The sequence below is a fragment of the Camelus dromedarius genome, chromosome 21 (genome assembly GCF_036321535.1).
Source record: "Camelus dromedarius isolate mCamDro1 chromosome 21, mCamDro1.pat, whole genome shotgun sequence".
Classification (NCBI taxonomy): domain Eukaryota; kingdom Metazoa; phylum Chordata; class Mammalia; order Artiodactyla; family Camelidae; genus Camelus; species Camelus dromedarius.
Window position 1 is genome coordinate 5,244,484 of NC_087456.1, and position 17,549 is coordinate 5,262,032.

The 17,549-nt window shown below is 54.6% G+C and overlaps 1 protein-coding gene across 6 annotated transcripts in view; it reads right to left on the minus strand.

Moving 5' to 3' along the window:
- PPFIA4 (PTPRF interacting protein alpha 4) overlaps window positions 1-17,549 on the minus strand; it is a 48,640-nt gene that overhangs the window by 11,991 nt on the left and 19,100 nt on the right. For 2 of the 6 annotated variants that reach the window (XM_064477054.1, XM_064477058.1), the window contains exons 10-25: window positions 17,017-17,172; window positions 16,583-16,714; window positions 16,191-16,253; window positions 15,449-15,540; window positions 13,303-13,411; window positions 11,559-11,761; window positions 9,722-9,962; window positions 9,243-9,278; window positions 8,894-9,027; window positions 8,429-8,595; window positions 6,569-6,662; window positions 6,031-6,112; window positions 5,278-5,478; window positions 4,558-4,620; window positions 3,923-3,949; window positions 1,976-2,151 (exon numbers count right to left, since the gene is read on the minus strand). In XM_064477054.1, coding sequence (XP_064333124.1) covers window positions 1,976-2,151; window positions 3,923-3,949; window positions 4,558-4,620; window positions 5,278-5,478; window positions 6,031-6,112; window positions 6,569-6,662; window positions 8,429-8,595; window positions 8,894-9,027; window positions 9,243-9,278; window positions 9,722-9,962; window positions 11,559-11,761; window positions 13,303-13,411; window positions 15,449-15,540; window positions 16,191-16,253; window positions 16,583-16,714; window positions 17,017-17,172 — 1,976 coding nt within the window. Of the gene's footprint in view, window positions 1-1,975; window positions 2,152-2,268; window positions 3,950-4,557; window positions 4,621-5,277; window positions 5,479-6,030; window positions 6,113-6,568; window positions 6,663-8,428; window positions 8,596-8,893; window positions 9,028-9,242; window positions 9,279-9,721; window positions 9,963-11,558; window positions 11,762-13,302; window positions 13,412-15,448; window positions 15,541-16,190; window positions 16,254-16,582; window positions 16,715-17,016; window positions 17,173-17,549 lie in introns of those variants that run through there. The other 4 variants (XM_064477056.1, XM_064477057.1, XM_064477055.1 and 1 more) reach the window with 4 other exon arrangements.

The following is a 17,549-nucleotide window of genomic DNA, read 5'->3' on the forward strand; positions in this document are numbered from 1 at the left end:
TGGGTCTGATTGCCAGCAGCGCCACGTCCCAGCTGAGCGGCACTCAGCACAGGCGAGAGGGGCTTACAGGCCTCTTGCAGGGCTGCTGTGACATGAAAGGTGATCGTGTATGAAAGGGCTAGGCCAGCTCCTGGAACGTCACAGGCACTCAGCAGCGGTACCCCTTTTAGGAGGACGTTGCTGATTATTGTGTGTGTTTGTGCTCCTGTCAAAACAGGAGATTCTCATGGAAACCTGCTCCACAGAACACTATGGTCTAAGGAAAAAAAAAAAAAAAAAAACTCTGAGTTAAGTCTCAAGAAAGAAGGATGTTGGCCCCATCCTGTAAGCACTTGGCTGAGTGACCGGGTAACATTCAATCTCTGTTGGACTTGTTTATCCTGTCTATGAAAGGAGAGTTTTTAAATATCCTTTTCTCATCATTAAAAGGTTATGATTTTAAAGACTTCTTAAAGATCTAGAAACGTGCTTGTGAAATATCAAGTGGAGTAAAAGCAGTTATATACATAACTGAGGTCAGGAATGTGGAAATGCTTTATAAACTTTGAAGTACCCAAGATTTAAAGCTGAATCTGCAACCGCAGGTACAGGACGAGAGTCTCTCCTGGGGCCCGGGCAGATGGTCACGAAGAGGATCTCCGTAACGCTCGGTGGGGCTGGGCCGCCCTGACCCGCTGGCTCCCCCAGCACATCTCGGCTCGGCAGGGGCAGCCTTTCTCTCCCCAGCCCTATCAATCACCAAGGAGGGGACAGGTGCAGCTGGGCCCGGCAGCCTCCCAGACTGACCGAGACAAAAGATTCCCTTTCAGCCCCAGTGGTGAGGGAGGGGCGGTGCTGAGGCTGGACACAGCCGGGGCTTCCAGAGCATGAGACTTGGGTCAGGAGACTGGCCTTCTGCTGTCATCCCTGAGTGGCCCTGGGCTGCTGCCGCATCCTAGGCCTCAGTTTCCTAACCCGTAAAATCTAGAGGCTAACTAGATCCCTTCCAAATTTACCTTTTCTGTGCTTTATGAGTTGCAGAGACCAAGGGACATGGGCAGAGCCCTGACACACTCCCAGTGCCACCCTCTGTCACCTCAAGCGCCCAAGGCAAAGGGCCAGGCTCCAACAGGAGACTGCGCGATCGAAGCTGGGATGTTAAAAAGGACTTCTGAAGAACCATCAACTCCTGGAACTGTCACCACCCACCTTACTCTCCAACCCAAATGCCAGCTAGGGTCAAGCGGGTATTTCGAGACAGGGAGGCAGGCCGGAGGGAGCGGGAGGGCCAGGAGACGGCCTATGTCTTAGGAGGGCTGCCGCTCGACCTCCAGCTGGTTGTGTCCATGCTAGGATGTGTCCACAGTTTTCTGTTTTTCAAGAGAAGCCAGACATCCAGAATTTTGCACAACATTCCCTAGTGTTTAAATACTGGCAGTTAAAGTCATAATTTTTTTTAAAAAATTGTGTAGGCCAAACAAAATACATCTGTGAGCCAAATTCTGCCCTCAGGCTGCCAGTCTGGGACCTCCACTGCGGACACTTGTGCATGGAAGACCTCTGCAACAAAAAGGAGAAGAGAGGCTCAGATCTGAGATGCTGGCAGGGCAGGGGTCCAGAAAGAACTTTCCTTATTTTCTTTGAGGTGTCTAATTCCTTTCTTTCTTAGACATCTAAACTAGATGCTGGGCTCAGTGTGAGTCTTCTCAGGGTAAACGTAGAGAATTCAGCAAGTCCAATCACAAGAAATGGGGAAGATTTTCCAAGTGACGCTAAGGAGAAATGACTGTTTATGTCGTAAGGGTTGGAGATGAGAGGAAAACCAAACCCCTCAAACTGCAGGGGAGACAAAGACTGGGCTTTCCCCAAAGGGAGATCTATTACCACCCAGAACAGGCATGGAAGGAGATGGAGGCACCCTCTATTCCTCGAGACAGGCCCCCAGAGTTGGGGAGACCCATGTTGGGAGGCGGCCCCGGGTTTCAGCCCGGCTCACCGGTGGAAGCTGTCCACCATCTTCAGGTGGACCCGCAGGTCCTTCTTGGTGAGGTGATCCAACATGCGAGCATCCACCAGGCACTCCATGAAGTAGCTGCGGTACTGGGGGAGCCCCAGGCTAGGCAGCCACTCGTTCCCAATCCACTCGTGGTTCATGTCCCCATAGGCCAGGGTCTGGGGAACAAGACAGAGGAGGCTGGGGGGCAAGGCAGTGCCAGCAGGTGGCAGCTGGCATCTCTGGTTGAGAGAAATATTACCCCAACCTCTACGGAGGTTCAGTACCATTCCAGCTTATTTTCATTAGAGGCGGGAGGTGGGGATTTTAAATGGAACTTTTTAAGATCTTGAAATGGTACATCTCCACTCACTTATCAATTATCTACACTAATGAACAGAAGCGACTACCTAGGCAGCAGATAACAGGAAATCCTTCCTGTCGACTCTGAAATGCATTTGTGGTGCTGGAAGACAGACTGGCCTTCCTAACTCTTGGTCAGCCTCAAGCCTGCTAAGCCCAGGGGACAGGCTGCATTACAGAAAACCTGCAGAGTGGCAAAGAAAGCCAGTCTCACTTGGGAAACTGGCCTCACACAGTCCACAAGGGAGTTTCGTTTTGGCTTAAGACAAAAAAAAAAAAAGAAGGATGGGTGGCCTGTGCCTGCATGGCCAGCACCCAGTTCTCTAAGGCTCAGCTGTCTATCCAGAAATTCTCCAGGTCCTTTGGGTGTTGCTCCCTCCCACCAGTCCTCCTGCCGCCCCCCCTCCACATACTGCATGTACCACCCCAACCCAGGCTGGTTCTGAGAGGCCTGGTCCCGGTAATGCTGCCTCCTGCCCTGGCCCTCTATCCTAGAAAGAGTTTTAATGGCAACCCTCCACCACTCTCTTTCCTTACCCTTCTTGATTTTTTTTTTAGAATGGAAAAATTTATTTTGTTATCTTTTAGAATGAAAGAGTTGATACATATAAAAATACATGTAGCATATGTTCATTATTAAGCATAAAAATGAAGCTGACAGCTCTGGACACCATCCATGTGAGCCAGTGTCCCATCCATCCTCATGCCCTTCCTCTCTACTTTATGCCTTCTGCCCCTCTAGATGTAACCACCATGCTGGGTTTTCTGCCCATCATTATTACCTTGATTGAAAAAACAAATTTTTTTTTTTACAGTTCTTACAATCACCAATGAATATTTCTCTACACAATATATGATTAAATCTGCTTGGTTTTTAGTTTTAATAGAAAAACCTTTGGAGACTTATTTTTCACTTAACATTATACTTCTAAGAGTCATCCATTTCCTCTGCTGGACAGTGCTTTGCTGTGAGAACACAATACACCCGGTCTGGCCAGTCTCCTGTTGATGGAGTCTCCCTGTAAGAGTCAGCAGTGCTGCTCCGGCCTTCATTTTTCTTCACGGCACTTTTATCTATGGGCATGTTGTCAATTTATTTGTTTACTGTCTCTCCCCTAGAATATAAGCCCCATGATGGCTTAGTTTGTTCACTTCTGTATCTAGCGAGCCTAGAAAGACCTAACACCTACTAGCTGCTCAATAAAACCTTGCTCACCAAGTGAATGAATGAAAGCCAGTTCACTGGGGGTACCCCTAAGAGGGACAGGCAGAGGAAGAAGGATTCGTACTAATCTGAGTCTCGTTAGTCTTGGGAAGAGGGTCAAACTGAGGGCAAGAGGCAGGCATGCTGGGCGCAGCCCTCCCAAGCTCCTGACCTGCCCTGGTGAGAAACCACAAGCAGCTAAAGGGGAATGAGGAGGGAGGGGGGGCTTCAGCCGCAGGAGAGAACTCATGTCCGGGATTCTTCGTGTGAAGAGGGACCTAAAAGACTGGGGCTCGGAGAGTCCTGCGGGGGAGCGGACCTGCTGGGAGAACACTGCCCGAACTGCCGAGAGCTGCTTCTGGACAAGCAGCCGGGGGTCTTACCTGAGCCCAGCTGCCCTCCTCACTGTCCTAGAAACGAGTGCAGCGTGTCAGGGGGAAACAGGCAAAGTCAAGAAACAGGGCAGCCTCCACTCAAGGCCCCATCAAGAGGGAGCAGACACCCCAGTAGCTGGATGGGTGACTAAGGAAAGCTTGTTAGGATGGTTAAGAACGCACAGGAGGCTGGTGCACAGGCCTGTGTTTGCAGCAGATGGGATCAAATGTGTGTGTGGCAAAAACACACTTCCATACCCCCAGACTTGGCTGGGAGCCGGGCAAGGTGCCAGGCTCCCCCAACCCTCCCTGTTCCTCCAACCAAGGATCAAACACAAGGGTAAGGATGCTGTGGCTTCAGGCCTCCAGCAGGACCAAACGCCCCCAAGCCCTGCTCTTCTTCACTGCATATACCAGTCGCCTAGGGTGAGCGTGCGACCCCCTGGAATGGAACCCTCCTCCGCCCCCTACACACAAACTGTTCTCAGTCTCACTTCTTTCCCACCAACCCACCACCCTGAGAACAGACCCCTAGCCCACATACTAGATCAGCTGCAACCCCCTGTGACTTCCCACAACCTTCCCCACGTCCTCCTGCAAGTCTTCAGCCTGACCCCAGGCCCAGGACCCACGGCCCAACTCACTGTTTTAGTGGACGTTGCCAGAGTTTCCATCTCTTCGTGGGTGACCCAGACGTTCCCAGAAGACTGTAGGCAGAGAGGAAACCTAGCTGGATCCCCATCAAGCTGGGAGCCCCAAGGACAGGACAGAGCTCCCTTCCCCAGAGTCCTCCCACAGGCCCAGCCCACAACTCCGCATACTGTGTCGTTCGAGCAACTCTCTTTCATCACTGTATCTGCTCTGCGCAGTCCAGGGCCTGGCACACAGAAGTACTCAACAAATGTTTCCTGAACCAATACGAATGAGTGGTATGAAGCTGGCCTAAGGGCTGACCCGAATCACCGAGATGGACTACATTCAGCAGTGGGGGTCCATGGAGTGGTTTACACTCTCGTGGAGAAGCTGGAGGACCAGAATTTACAAATGCCCTCCTCGCTCTGCTTCCTCCAGTCTGGCCACAACACAAACCCCAGAAGTCCTGTCCTGGAAACTCTGCCCAAAGATCTGGAATTATTGGCAGAGTAGCAACAGAGAGGTGGTATGCAGGAGGCAGGGAGCTCGGCCTGCTGGGAGCCTCCCAGCATCAGTGTTACCTCCTCCTGGAGACCAGATGGAGCTCTCTGTGGGGACGGGAAGTAAGGGGCAGGTCCCAATGCCACCATCTTCCCAAAGATCCATGTGAGACTCTGTAAACACTATTCTGGGGCTCTGGAAGTGCCCTGGGTGAGGGAGAGGCCACTCACAGTCCTGGAGGTGGGCGGGGCAGAGGGGCTGGTCAGCGACACCATCTCCCGGATGGCCAGCCGGAGCTTGAGCCGGTGCAGCGCGTTGCTGATGCCGATCTCCCGCTGGATCTCCGTGTCCGACAGGGCTGACATGATGGCGCCGCTCTTGACGTTGGCCCGGCAGGCGGCCACGTACCAGGCGGGCATCCCCACCCAGAGCTGCAGACACGGGGCACACGGTAAATCCCGCCCCTTCCTCTGGGCTCCACTGCCAAGAGCCTGGCCGTCCTGAGGGGCAAGGAGCAGGCCTCGTGCGTGGCCTCAGGACAGCAAATGCAGAGCAGAGGAATTTAGAGACGTGGAGATGAGCATCACCAAATGCCTCTTTTCTCCATTTTACAGATGAAAAATCTGAGGCCTAGGAAGGTGAAGGGATTTCACCAACATCGCAGGGGTGACTGGCTCCTGCGGGCAGCTATGTAGGAAGAGTGAAACTGCCCGCAAAAGTCTTACGGCTCAGTGTTGATCAGTTCTCCTTAGCCAGACTTACCTACCTGACAAGCATCAGTAAGTGGCATCAGTTCTGTCCTCCAAAGTACCTGGAGGGTGGCTACGATGCTCGGGAGGGCACATGTGCACTTGGCAGAGGAGAAGCATACTGGGAAAATTCTAGGGACCACCACCCTTCTGCCCAAGGAGTCCTTGCCCCAATCCACACGTCCTTCCCACCAGACCCCCCAGAGGACTTAGACTCCTTTTGCCTTAGTTTACCTCCAGCCACGAGACCACAGTAGGGCCGTCCCACTGGGCGAAGGGCGTTCCTTTTCTGCGGGCATCTTCAAGCAGCTGGTGTCTTGCAGGAAGAGGAACAACAGACTCCCTGGTCCTCCCTTCCTTCTCAACCACGCTAACTCCCTGGGGCCATGGGAGCTGGATCCCTCTACCCCTGCTCCCCACCACTGGACTGTCACCTCTGCCCTATGCCTGAAGCAGTGTGACACCAAGACATGAGGCAGTAACAACTCTCCATTCCCAGAGGTGAGGGGCTCTGACTTTTGTTTGCACATGGCCTGATACACAGACATCTCAGTCTGCTCTGCCAGGGATCCCCCGGTGCTCGGCCACTGTCCTACAGCACCCTGGCCTCCTCCCGCCTTGGGTCATCCTAAGGACAGCTTCCCAGCCCCTGCCGGGCTCACTTAGACCAGGCCAGCTCAGTTCAGGAAGGGTTTTGCTGGGACCTAGCTGCCTGAGCTCAGCCCCACGACAGTCCAGGGGAGAGACAGTGGGTGCGGGGCTGGACTCTCACTTCTTCCGCAGCCGCCGGTCCTTCTCTGCCTGGGTTCCCAGCTTGGCAGGCACCATGGGCTCCTGCAGACCAAGCTCGGAGTCTGTCAGCACAACTGGAAGGGAAGAAACGGCCTGTCGGCCCTTTTGCTCCTCCTCCCTTGGCCTGGGCCAGGCCTGGGGAGCGGACCAGCAGGAGGCCCCGTGGCACGACAACCCAAGAGCGCCTGATGGGACCACACATTATTCCTGGAGCCTCTGCTTGATATCCCCGCATCCAGGGAGTCCCGCAGTGGCATCGAGTGGGTCACCCCAAGCCCAGAGAGTCTCCCCCTGGGAGACTCAGCCCTGGAAATATTTTCCAGCCCAAATGCACCCAAGTTGTTCCATCCTAATGGCAGCAGAATCCTAGACAGAACTTGTCCCTCCTCCAAACCAAGGTGCAAAGGAAAACCACAGAGCCAGAGTGGGCTACAAGGCTCAGACAGGATCATCCTGACCTGGGTTACGGGTGGGCAAACAGGCACGCTCTGGCCTCCTCTATTAAGGATCTCCCAAACTGATGCCAGGACCCTATACAGTGCATGATAGGAGCAGCATCTTAGGATTCTTTTAAGTCCCAGTCACTACCCACAGTGCACAGAGGGCAGTGGCTGCCAGTGATCCAGAAACCGACCTGAAATGCTGTCTCAGGGTTACATGCCCATGTAGTGTGGGACCACAGGAAATCAATCATAAGGCTTCATACAAAATGCCCCTTCCGCTGATCAGACCTTCTCAGCCCTGCCCCCTCCCATCTGTGGCCGGCTCCACCATGCATTTTGCAAGACCTTTAAGAGCCCTGGCCTAGGGGCTAAAGCCACCTCTTCTGCTCCTCCCACCCCCTTTCTTCTCCACTCTGAATAGTCTCAACTGCACACACAACTCTAGCACCCATGACTCCTCCTCTGCCTTCTCTCAGCTCCCCGCTCCCCTTCCCCTCCTACGCACACCTCCTCCTACTTAGCCTTCACGCTACTGCCCAGGTGCTGCCGAGCGGAGAAAGCCACCCCTGTCACACTGCCCGCTCCATGGCTGGCCTCTGAGCTCCGGGAGTGTCCCAGGCCCATCAGTCATCTTGACGATGCTTTGGGACCATCCCTTTCATCTCCCTTTTCATTAGAAACGGAGGTCCTCGAAGGAGCGGACCACTGCTCCAACACCTACGACGGAGCCTTATCTGTAGCAGCTACTCAGTAAACGTTGAACAAATAACTGAAGAGATGAGGCAAAGAGAAGGAGGAAGGAGGGAAGGAAGAAAGGAAAGGGAATAGGGGAAGGGAGAGGAAGACAGCTAACATTTGTCGTGCACCTACCACACGCCAGGCACGCACCAGAACCTGACGTTACCATGGAGGTGGTAATAATTCTACCCTGTCGACATACAGTGTCGACAAAGCCCTAATTAGGCATCATGAGATTCTGAGTCCTGGAAGCAAGATGTATCATGGATAAGTTCTAATGTGGAACTGACTTTCCTAAAGAAAGAACCAAGAAATTTCTCCAGAAGGTCCTGAGCACAGTACATCAGAAAAATCTCCAAATTGGAAGAAACGTCAGAGGTCCAACCTCATACTCCAGACAGGAAGTCCTCAGCATCCTAAGTAAATCAGCCATTCATCTGATGCCTGACACTTCCCCTGGCGGGAGCTACCATCTCATGACGCAGCCCTTCCCACCATGAAATAGCTCTAACAGAAAACCGCTTCTCCAGTGCTTAAATCTGTGTGCCTGTGGCTTCTGCCTGTCGGTCCCTGGGAGGGAGGCAGAAAAGACCGGATGCAAGGACACCCTCCAGCTTCTGTCCCCTACTCGCACCCATGCACTAGGAGTGGACAGAGACCATGGCCCGCGGCTCCGTCCCGGCTCAGCTGGGTCAGCCTGCCCTTCTCCTTCTTCCCAAACAGGCGGCCGATGGAGGATCTGATGCCCTTGCGCTTGGCGCCCTTGTGCAAGGAGTCCTGGCTGCTGTTGCTGCTGCTGGGGTTGCTGCCCGGATCCTCCAAAGCACTACAGGATGACAGCCAGGAGAGGGTGGAATGAGAAGAGAGAGATATAAATTACAGCAGGATAGATGGGAGTTAGACTTCAGGAAGAACTGGCAGTAAGTGTCAGAGTTGGGAGGGTAAGGGGTATGATCAAAGTGACCAAAGGAGACAAGGGGAATGTCCTTCCCTGACGGTGTTTCAAAGAGAAGTGGGATGTTCGGACACCTGGGACAGGTGAGATGCAGCCTGTTCAGAGGCAGAGAGAGGGACAAGATAAACCGGGGGGGAGAGAGTCTCGAGGTGGGGTCTGGTCCATTTACCTCTTGCCTTCTTCCTGGCTCAGGGCTGGGTGGCCAAGCTTCTCTAGCTGCAGCGTCCTGGGTGAGGAAGGAGGAGAAGTCTCACATTTTATGGTGGCTTTATCCTCTCGGTTCTCTTCCCGAGACACTGGTGACTGAACAGACAGTGGGGCCGTCAGGGGATAGAGGGAGCAATCTGGGGCCTGCCTCCCCCGCCCAGACAGGCAGAGGATCACGGAGAGGTGCAGAGGGGAGGCCCTGCGGCCTCTCTCGGAGCTCAGGCTCAGACTCAAGGGCCCAGGGGGAGAAGCCCAAAGGGAAGGGCCTGGGAGAATTAACCTTAGTACCTGGGTCATCAGGCAGGACTCACCAGCAGCTTCCTCCTATGCTTTCTTAAATCACTGGGCTGGAAGAGAGAGTGAAGGGTGAGCTTGGACTCACCCCTCGGATGTCTACCCGCAAGGGGAGCCCAGTGGTTTTAGGATGAGGAGATACAAGTCAGTGCCTCACACAGGCCTGGAGAGAAATATCACAGCAGAAAACAAAAAAGCCGGCCTGAAAAAGCAAATCAGGGCTACCTCTGGAAAAGAGAAAGAGGTGGGGGCTTTGGGTGTGTTTCTTAAACATTATCCAAGGGAGCGGGTAAGGAGCACACTGCACAGCCCTCTCCAAACCCAGAAGGACACTGTAGGTGGCCTGACGCGCCGGGGTCTGCACACATCATGACAAGAAGATGCCAGGGCCCAGCGGGGAGTGAGCCCTGCTGTGCTTTGTCAGCTCCCCTCGGCCAACCCGGAAGCAGAGCCCAGGGATGGCAGGGCTGTTCATCAACTGCCCCAAGACTCTCACCAGGGTCATGACCCCCATTCGGTCCAGGTCCTGGGCGGCGCTGCGGGAAGTCAGCTTCAGTGTGGAGCGGCCGCTGAGTGGAGGCGATGCGCTGGCCAGGGACAGGGCAGTCAGAGAGGTGGGGATGGAGCCACGCTTGCGCAGCTGGGTCAGGTTCAGGGCCTCCATGCTGCCACTTGTCACTCGCGTCTCAATCTCCTCGGCACGGAGCTCCGTGGACTCCTTTTCCTCCTGGATCATCCTGGGAGGCGGGCAAAACCGGGAATCACCACTAGCCGCAGAAAAGTTAGAGTAACAGTGGTAACGTTGTGTGTTTAGGGGACGAGAACCGAGAGGAAAAAGCCACCGTAAGACGTGAGACTTCTCCTCCTTCCTCACCCGGGACGCTTGGCCACCCGGCCCTGAGCCAGGAGGCAGGCAGGTGTGGGCACGGCTGCGTTCACCACCCGGTGGGTGGCCCCAGGCGGAAGGCATGCCCAGCTGCACCCTGCTGTTTCTGGCACTGGCAGGACAAACAAGGCCTGGTGGCCAGAGCTGGTTCTATCCCACTGCAGCTTAGAAAACCTTCTCTCTTTCTTGTTAGCTGGCCTACTCCAACAAAACTTCCTAGTTTAACAAAAGCAGTTGCTGGGAAAGGAGGCAATTTAGTCAGTGGAATATAAACCTTCCTAGAAGTCAGAATCCTTGACCCACTACTAAGTACAGGGGTGACCGCTCTCTCTGGCCTCAGTTCCCCAATCTACTCAATGTCAGGAGGGATCTAAGTCAGTGGTTCCCAAACACAGGGCCTTTAACTGATGCTGCCGCCTGATGGAGTTTCCCCTGTTCCATGGAAGATTTAGAACAACAGTGATAGTGTTGTGTGTTTGGGGAAGGCACTCAGAGACGAGTGTGTGTACGCACACTCACACACACGCGCTGACGTGAAGTTGTCCTTTAGGAGAACTTGCCTTTACTCTGAGAGCACATCTTTCCAATTTTAGGGATGTTAAAAGGTCCTTTCTTTTGTAGAATGGTTGCGACAGGAAATGGTAATTATCTTTAATGTTTTATTTTACAGAATGAAAGTTGGCAGTCCTATGGGTTAGTCCCCTTCTGCGCGCGTGCGTGCGTGCTTGCGTGCGTGCGTAGCATTTTCTTATTAGCTGGTCTGTGAAATCCAGAAGTGTGGAAATCACTGAACCAGATGGCCTGCCTGGCCCCGCAAATCTTTGATGTTCTCTGGTTTGGCTTTTCCCTGGCTGTTTGTCACGAACACTAAGAAACTCTCTATAAAGGCAGAGCAAAGTGCAGGTCCTGATAACCTTCCCTGACATTGGTTTCTGTTTGATGCCTCTTTAGGGACAGGAGGCATGGCGCAGTGGATTGAGTTTAGACCCAAGTTTGAATCCTGGCTCTGCCACTTACTGCGTTGCTTTGGGCAAATCACATAATCTCTCTGGTTGCTGCTTCCTTTTCTATAGAATGGAAATAATGCTGTCTCCCCCAGTGACTCGGGTATGACTGACGGTAGCATTTATAAAGCCCTCACTCGGAGTTGGCTTCAGTACATGGGGGCTACACTCTTAGTGATTCTGTTCAGCTGCCGGAGCTTCAGGAACACAGCCCCCAAAGCTCTGGGAAGGAAAGTGAAGCTTGAGAAGTCAGTTGGAGGCCCTGCCCCTCCCTGTCCAGTACTGGGCCAGGATCTTGCCTGACTGATGATGCCCCACACAGGCCCCAAGCCTGGGGCACTCCGAAAGACAAGCAAACGTCCATGCAGAACTCGCCAGCAGCACCCACACTCAGAGGGCCCCGTCCGCCCAGGCACCGCGCAGGCCGCCGCCCCTGCCCTGACCTGATCTCCTCATTGATGGCATCCAGCTGCTCCTGCAGCATCATGGCCAGCGTCTGCGCGTCCGAGTGGCTGCTGGGGGAGACGGCATCCATGGAACGCAGAAGACCCCCTTGCACGTCCTCGTCAGAGATCTCAGGGTCACTCTCAAATGCAGCGGTGGCTGTGGGGACCAGCACCCCAGGCAGTGGAGATGGCTCCCAGTCCTTAGCAGAGAAGGCAGGCAGCGGATGAGTAATAAGACACACCGGAGGGCTAAGGGGCAGGACCCTCCCCACCTACACCAGCAGCACTGGCACCTTCTGGGAGCTCGTTACAAATGCAAAATCACAGGCCCTGTTCCACACCTACTGATTCAGACTCTGCCTTTTAACAAGCTCCCTGGGTAACTGACTTGTGCGTTCAAGTCTAACGAATACTTCTCTAACTCAAGGAGACAGATAGCCAAATGGTGAGGAACAGATTCCTGGGACTGCCTTGCTTTGAATCCCAGGCTCCATCAAATACCAGCTGAGCAGCCGTGGGAGAGTTGTTCCAGCTCTGTGCCTCAGTTTCTTCATCTGTGAAATGGGAATAGTGACAGTACCTACCTCATAGGTAGCTATGAGGACTTAATTAGGAAACGCATGCAAGGCACTTAGCACAGTGCCTGGAAGCAAGAAAGCACTATATAAAGGGGATCCATGTCTACCAATACAAAAGATGACCAGATGTAGGACACAAAAAACAGCCGAGCAGGCCAGACTGTCTTGTGTTGCACAGTTTCAGCACATGGCAGGACCTTCTGGTCAACCCTGAGGGGAAGTAGTTTCTCAGAAATCATTCTACAAACCCTCTGGCAGACACAGGCCCACAAGAGGAAAGAGCGCAGACCTGGACTGGGAGAGCGAGAAGAGCAGGGGAAGGACGGGAAAGAGCCCACCTCTAGCCCCACCCTCCGTAACCCACATCCCCAAGTTCCTCTTGGGGCTCCTTTCCAGCCCCTGTAGCCTTTAGACTGAGCTCCCGGGCAGCTCTTGTATTCTTATCAAAAGAAAGAGGAAAGGGGAGAGGGGAGAGAGAAAAAGAGGTGACTTCAGACTTCGACTCCGCCATCAGACCAGGGGTTCCCTCGTTCTCTGCCTAAATCTTCTAGTGCCCTAGAAAATGCAGAGGCCCGGGCTCAAGACAGAGCGTGGTTAACAATTATGGGGCGAGGAAGGAATCAGACTTCTCCCCGGAAGACTGAAGTCGGTCCTTTTCTGCCTCTAATCTTTCCTGTTCCCTAACAATCTCCCTAGGCAGACTCCACGTGAACTCACAGCTGCTTCTCAGAAAACTTTTAAGTGCCATCCCAAGGGCCAGTTAACCTGTCATCCCTCCCTCATCTCCCCCATAAACCACAGCGTTTGTTCCAGAAAGCTGGCCAATTCCACCTTGCCCCTGCATCCCCCGCCCTGACCACCAGAAACACGTGGCTGCACACCCAGGCACACCCGCACACGCTCCGGCGGGGCCTCAGGGACTGGCTGGCCACCCGCCAGCCCCTACCTCTTGCCCACGGGGAGGCGGAGGAGAGGCAGGGAGCAGCTGTTGGCTGGTGATGGCCCCAACCCCAGGGCTGCAGCTGTCACTGACACAGGGGAGGGCGGGGGGAGGATCTGCACCACACACCAGCCGTCTGTGAAACTGGAGCCAGGCACGGGGCTGAACTGACCCCAAACTCCCCAGGGGAGACCCGTCCACATTCAGCCCTCCGCCCCCTCACCTTGGCAGGCTCTTCCCGCAGTGCTGGGTAGCAACGATGCAGACCTTGAGATGCGTGGGTGCTGGTGCTCAGGGAGAACCCCACATCCGCTGCACTGACTACGTGTGTCCTTGAGTCGGGGGGGGAGAAAAGACCAGCCCTGAGGACCGAAAGCCCCGGCTTATACCCATTGGGCCCAAAGAGTTAAGAGATCTTTAGCTTGGAGAGGAGAAATCCTAGCAGGACACAAGCTTTTGTAAGTGATTTAAGGGCTGCCATGTGAGCAAGAGATTAGGTTTATTCTCTGGTGCTCCAGGGATCAGAATGATCCCAGGGAGAAAGTTTTAGGGAGGCAGCTTTCCATTTAACACATGAAGCACCTTCAAATGGCAGGAGTTGGCTTACAATGCAACTGGTGGCTTTAAGAAAGCTGAGCTCCCCATCAAAGCGGTATTCAGACAGGCTCCCTGGCCATCTGACAAGAATGGTGCTGGGAGGGTGTGCGCGGCCCTGGAGGAGGTTGGGAGGGATGGTCTCTGAAGGTCCTTTTAACTTTGAGGGTCCAGTTTCTTGGTCTTCTCCCCCAGACCAGATTCTCTGGTCTCCCTAGAATCTGGACTGAATCCCTGGCTGGAGTTCAACCCAGGCACACTCTATACCTAGGAAGCTTCCAGAGGTTCTGACGCTGTAAGAGAAAGCACGTGGACTGCCCCAAGGGTCTATCCATCCCAACCCTGAACTTTCAGGATCACAGCAATGATCCTGTAGACTATCTGCAAGCCTCCTCTACTGTTTTTCCTTCCCTGTGCCTTCCCAGATTAGTTTGAACTTGAGGAAGCCCACAGCAAAGGGACAGGGTGAGCCCACGACAAATTACACAAGGCCTCTGTAGGACGAGGGGAGTTTCTGCTTAGCCTCCTCTTCTCCCCGGCAGCTCAGCCCCGGTTCCATGATGGGGCCACTGCTTCCATAGCGAAAGCCAAGAATTCCCAACCATTAAGGAAAGCAAGCAGTGCCAAAGAGCTCGGTGTACTCTGGGCCATGTCTTATTAACTGGGGAGGCTGGTCTCTGCTGAACCACCTACTGGAAGGAAGAAAGTAGGAGGAATTCCAATTACCATTTTCTGTCTCTATTCCCTGCGTCTCTCCATACTCTTATATAATAATTCCTAGTAAACTCAAAGGTGACACTTAAGTCTCTACCACCCCAAAAGCCCCACAGCTTCTCTTCTTCAAACTCAACATCCTTCTCCCTAATTTAAGCCCTACCCCTCCGCACATACACTTACACACACTCCCTTTAGCCTCGATTCAAGGAAGCCGATGCCCTACTTCTCTGACACAGCGAAAGGACGACCAGAGGGAACCTTTTGAGTTCTGATCAAAGAGACTTTGGCTGGGACGGAAAACATCCAGGAGCCATGAGCCTTGAGTCTTCTTGACTGTCGCCCTGCCTCTCTGGGCAGAGAACTGAGGGTAGGCTTGAGGTCCGAGTTCAATGCCAGTTGCTTCAAAAATATAAAGAAAAGGCCAGAAGTTCTCTAAAACATAGGCCTAATTCAAGCATTAGGTAGAAGGCTCCGCTCACCATCTCTTGAAATGTTTTCAGGAAAAGACGCCATAACAGTATGAGTAACAAGGCATCTCAACCTCCAACAGTGAGGACGTTCTTAACGTCTCATTTCAATCTCTCCTGCTGCCTTTCTGCTTACTGCCTGCTCCCTGAACCTAGGTGGTCCTCGAATTTCAGAGATCCTCCAGAGCCCCAGAGATGGTGTCTCAAAAGAACTAGAATGATTAGACACTCTCTGTGAGCAGGGCCGGTGGGACACGGGTGAGCATGTAACTCAGCAGACCCCTCTCAAGGACAAGCCCTCTGTCAAGGAAGCAGGAATCACGGCCTGTGTTCCATGGCACTCAGGAAGGAACATCCCGTGCTTTACCTGCCTCTCAGCATCCATCAGGGGACAGGTGCTCCCTTCTTAACTGCCCAAGCGAGCTGGATGACTTTACCAAGGTCTCTAAGCTTCAGCATCCCACTCTGAATAGGAGAAAGACCCTGAGGTCCTAGGAGGTCTTTTGGTGGGAGGAAGTCTCCTTCCTCAGGGTCCATCCAGGTCCATCCAGGACCCCATCCCAGCGTGCCTAGCCTCCTGCGCTCCAGTACCTGGAGTGGATGCCATCCACGAACGGCCCTCCTCGACCCTTCAGCTGGTCCACCTCTTGGCGCAGCTTCTCAATCTCTTCAGACAGGCGGCCCTGTGCCAGGCAGACCCAGGGTGGAGGTCGGGGTGAGGGAGGGGAAGAGAGGGGAGAAGAGGACAAAGAGGACAGCAGAGTTGGGGAGGAGCAAAAGAATGCACTGCAAAGTCCAAAGCCAGGGGCCTGAGATCAAGCCCACAGACGACACAAAGAGAAGAGGTCCAATTGGAAAGTAAGCAGAAAGGTGGGCAGGGCAGGGCCAGAAGAAGGGTCTGTCTGGAAGGACTCTACCAGAACGGGCCTGCCGAGCCCTCACTACCACACAGACGCATGGCAAACAAGGCTGGGCAGCAGAGGGGCCCCGTGAACTCCGAACCTCACAGACATTGCTGGGGCAGAGGCTGTGGCTTATCCTCCCCAAGTCACTGGACTCTTGCCTCACCAGGTATGAGGCCTCACCAAACCCCTTTGCTGAGTCGTTCCCCGGGCCCTGCCCCTCAGCTACCCGCTCTGCCCTATGCTTAGGGCTTAGTTTCTGTGTTGCAGGCAGGTGGCGATGTATCTACTGTGACGTAAGGTGTGTGCCTGGACAATCAACTGCCCCGGACAGTGCTGGCTATCGGAGACGCTGCATGAAACGGGGCGTGCTCTTTCCTCGCAGCGCGCTCAGCACCCCAGGCTAGCAGGGCTGGCCAGCAGCGGGGTACCTTGTGGTGGTGCTGCTCTTCAATCTGCCGCTGGGAGCTCTCCAGCTCCTGGATCAACGTGTTCTGGGGGAGAACAGCTGTTAGCCAAGAACACCGCCCGCCCGACTCCTCTGCTCCAGCTCAGGCCGCCCCTTCCCGTCCCAGCACTACCTGCCCTCCGGCCTGCTTCCCCGGCCCCACCTTCCCTTGCCGGCTGCCCCACCCACAGCCCAGGCTGCTCCTCCCGCCCTACAGTCCCGCCTCGCCCCGCCCACGCCCCCAGCCCCGCCCCCACGCCGACTCTCCTCTCACATCCCAACCCGACTCCACCCACACCGTCGCCGGCCCCGCCCCCTTCCACCAGCCCCGCCCCTCCTGGCAGCCCCGCCCAGGAGCCCGACCACCCACCGCACCTTCTCCTCTAGGGCTGCCATGCGCTCCTTTAGGTGGAGCTGCAGGCGTTCGTTGGACTCGCTAAGCAGCCGGTCCACGGTGTCCGACAGCCGCTTGTTGTGGTCCTCGTTCATCTTCTCCCGCTGGCGCACCTGCAGAGCCAGCCCACCTCGCACCAGGCCACCCCAGGGCCATCTCCCACACTCCAAGGGAGCCACCCATTCCTGCTGTGGTTCCATCCCATTCCCCTGTCCCCTTCTCATCCTCGGAGGGGGGGGGGGCTCTCTTCAGCTCTCCTGACCATCTCCTCCCACCTCTTTGTGGCTCTGTCTCTGTCCCTAGCCAGGTCCTTCCCCAGGTCCTCCTCCTCCTCCTTTCCCTGTCCAGAGACCATCCTGGGATGCCTGCCCTGAGGCAGAGAGAGGGGCCTGAGAGTCCAGCCTGGTGCCCTCACCCTAGCCAGCTCCTGGTTCTTCTCCTCCAGCTGGCCCTCCAGCTGCCGCAGGTGCTCCTCAATGTTGCCGTGTCGTTCTTCAGCCTGGAGGCAGGAATGGGTCAGTGCAGTCTGTAGATCATCCGCCTTCCTGCTCAGGCCATGTATCCTATGCACCTAAGTGCCAGGGTGGTCTTTGGGGATCAGGGCCTCAGGGACCAAGGAAGCCAAACCCTCTACCTACCATCTTGGAGCAGAACTGCCACCACCATTGGCTTTCTTCCCAAGTACCCCAACCCCTGCCAGGTTTCCCAGCCTCTCCCACCCCCCTATACCCCTTCCTTCCTGCCCAGGGCTAGCTAGCCTTGAAACATCCCAGAGTTGGTACCTCTAGACACTGTAAATTCTCCCCACACTTCCTGGGAAAAAACTGCACTTGAAAGCATGAATTACTATAAATTTCCTCTATGCTTCCAGATAGATGGAATTGCACTTAGGAACATGGACCCAAACCAGACCTCCTGGGTTCAAATCCTGACTCCATCCCTTCCTCG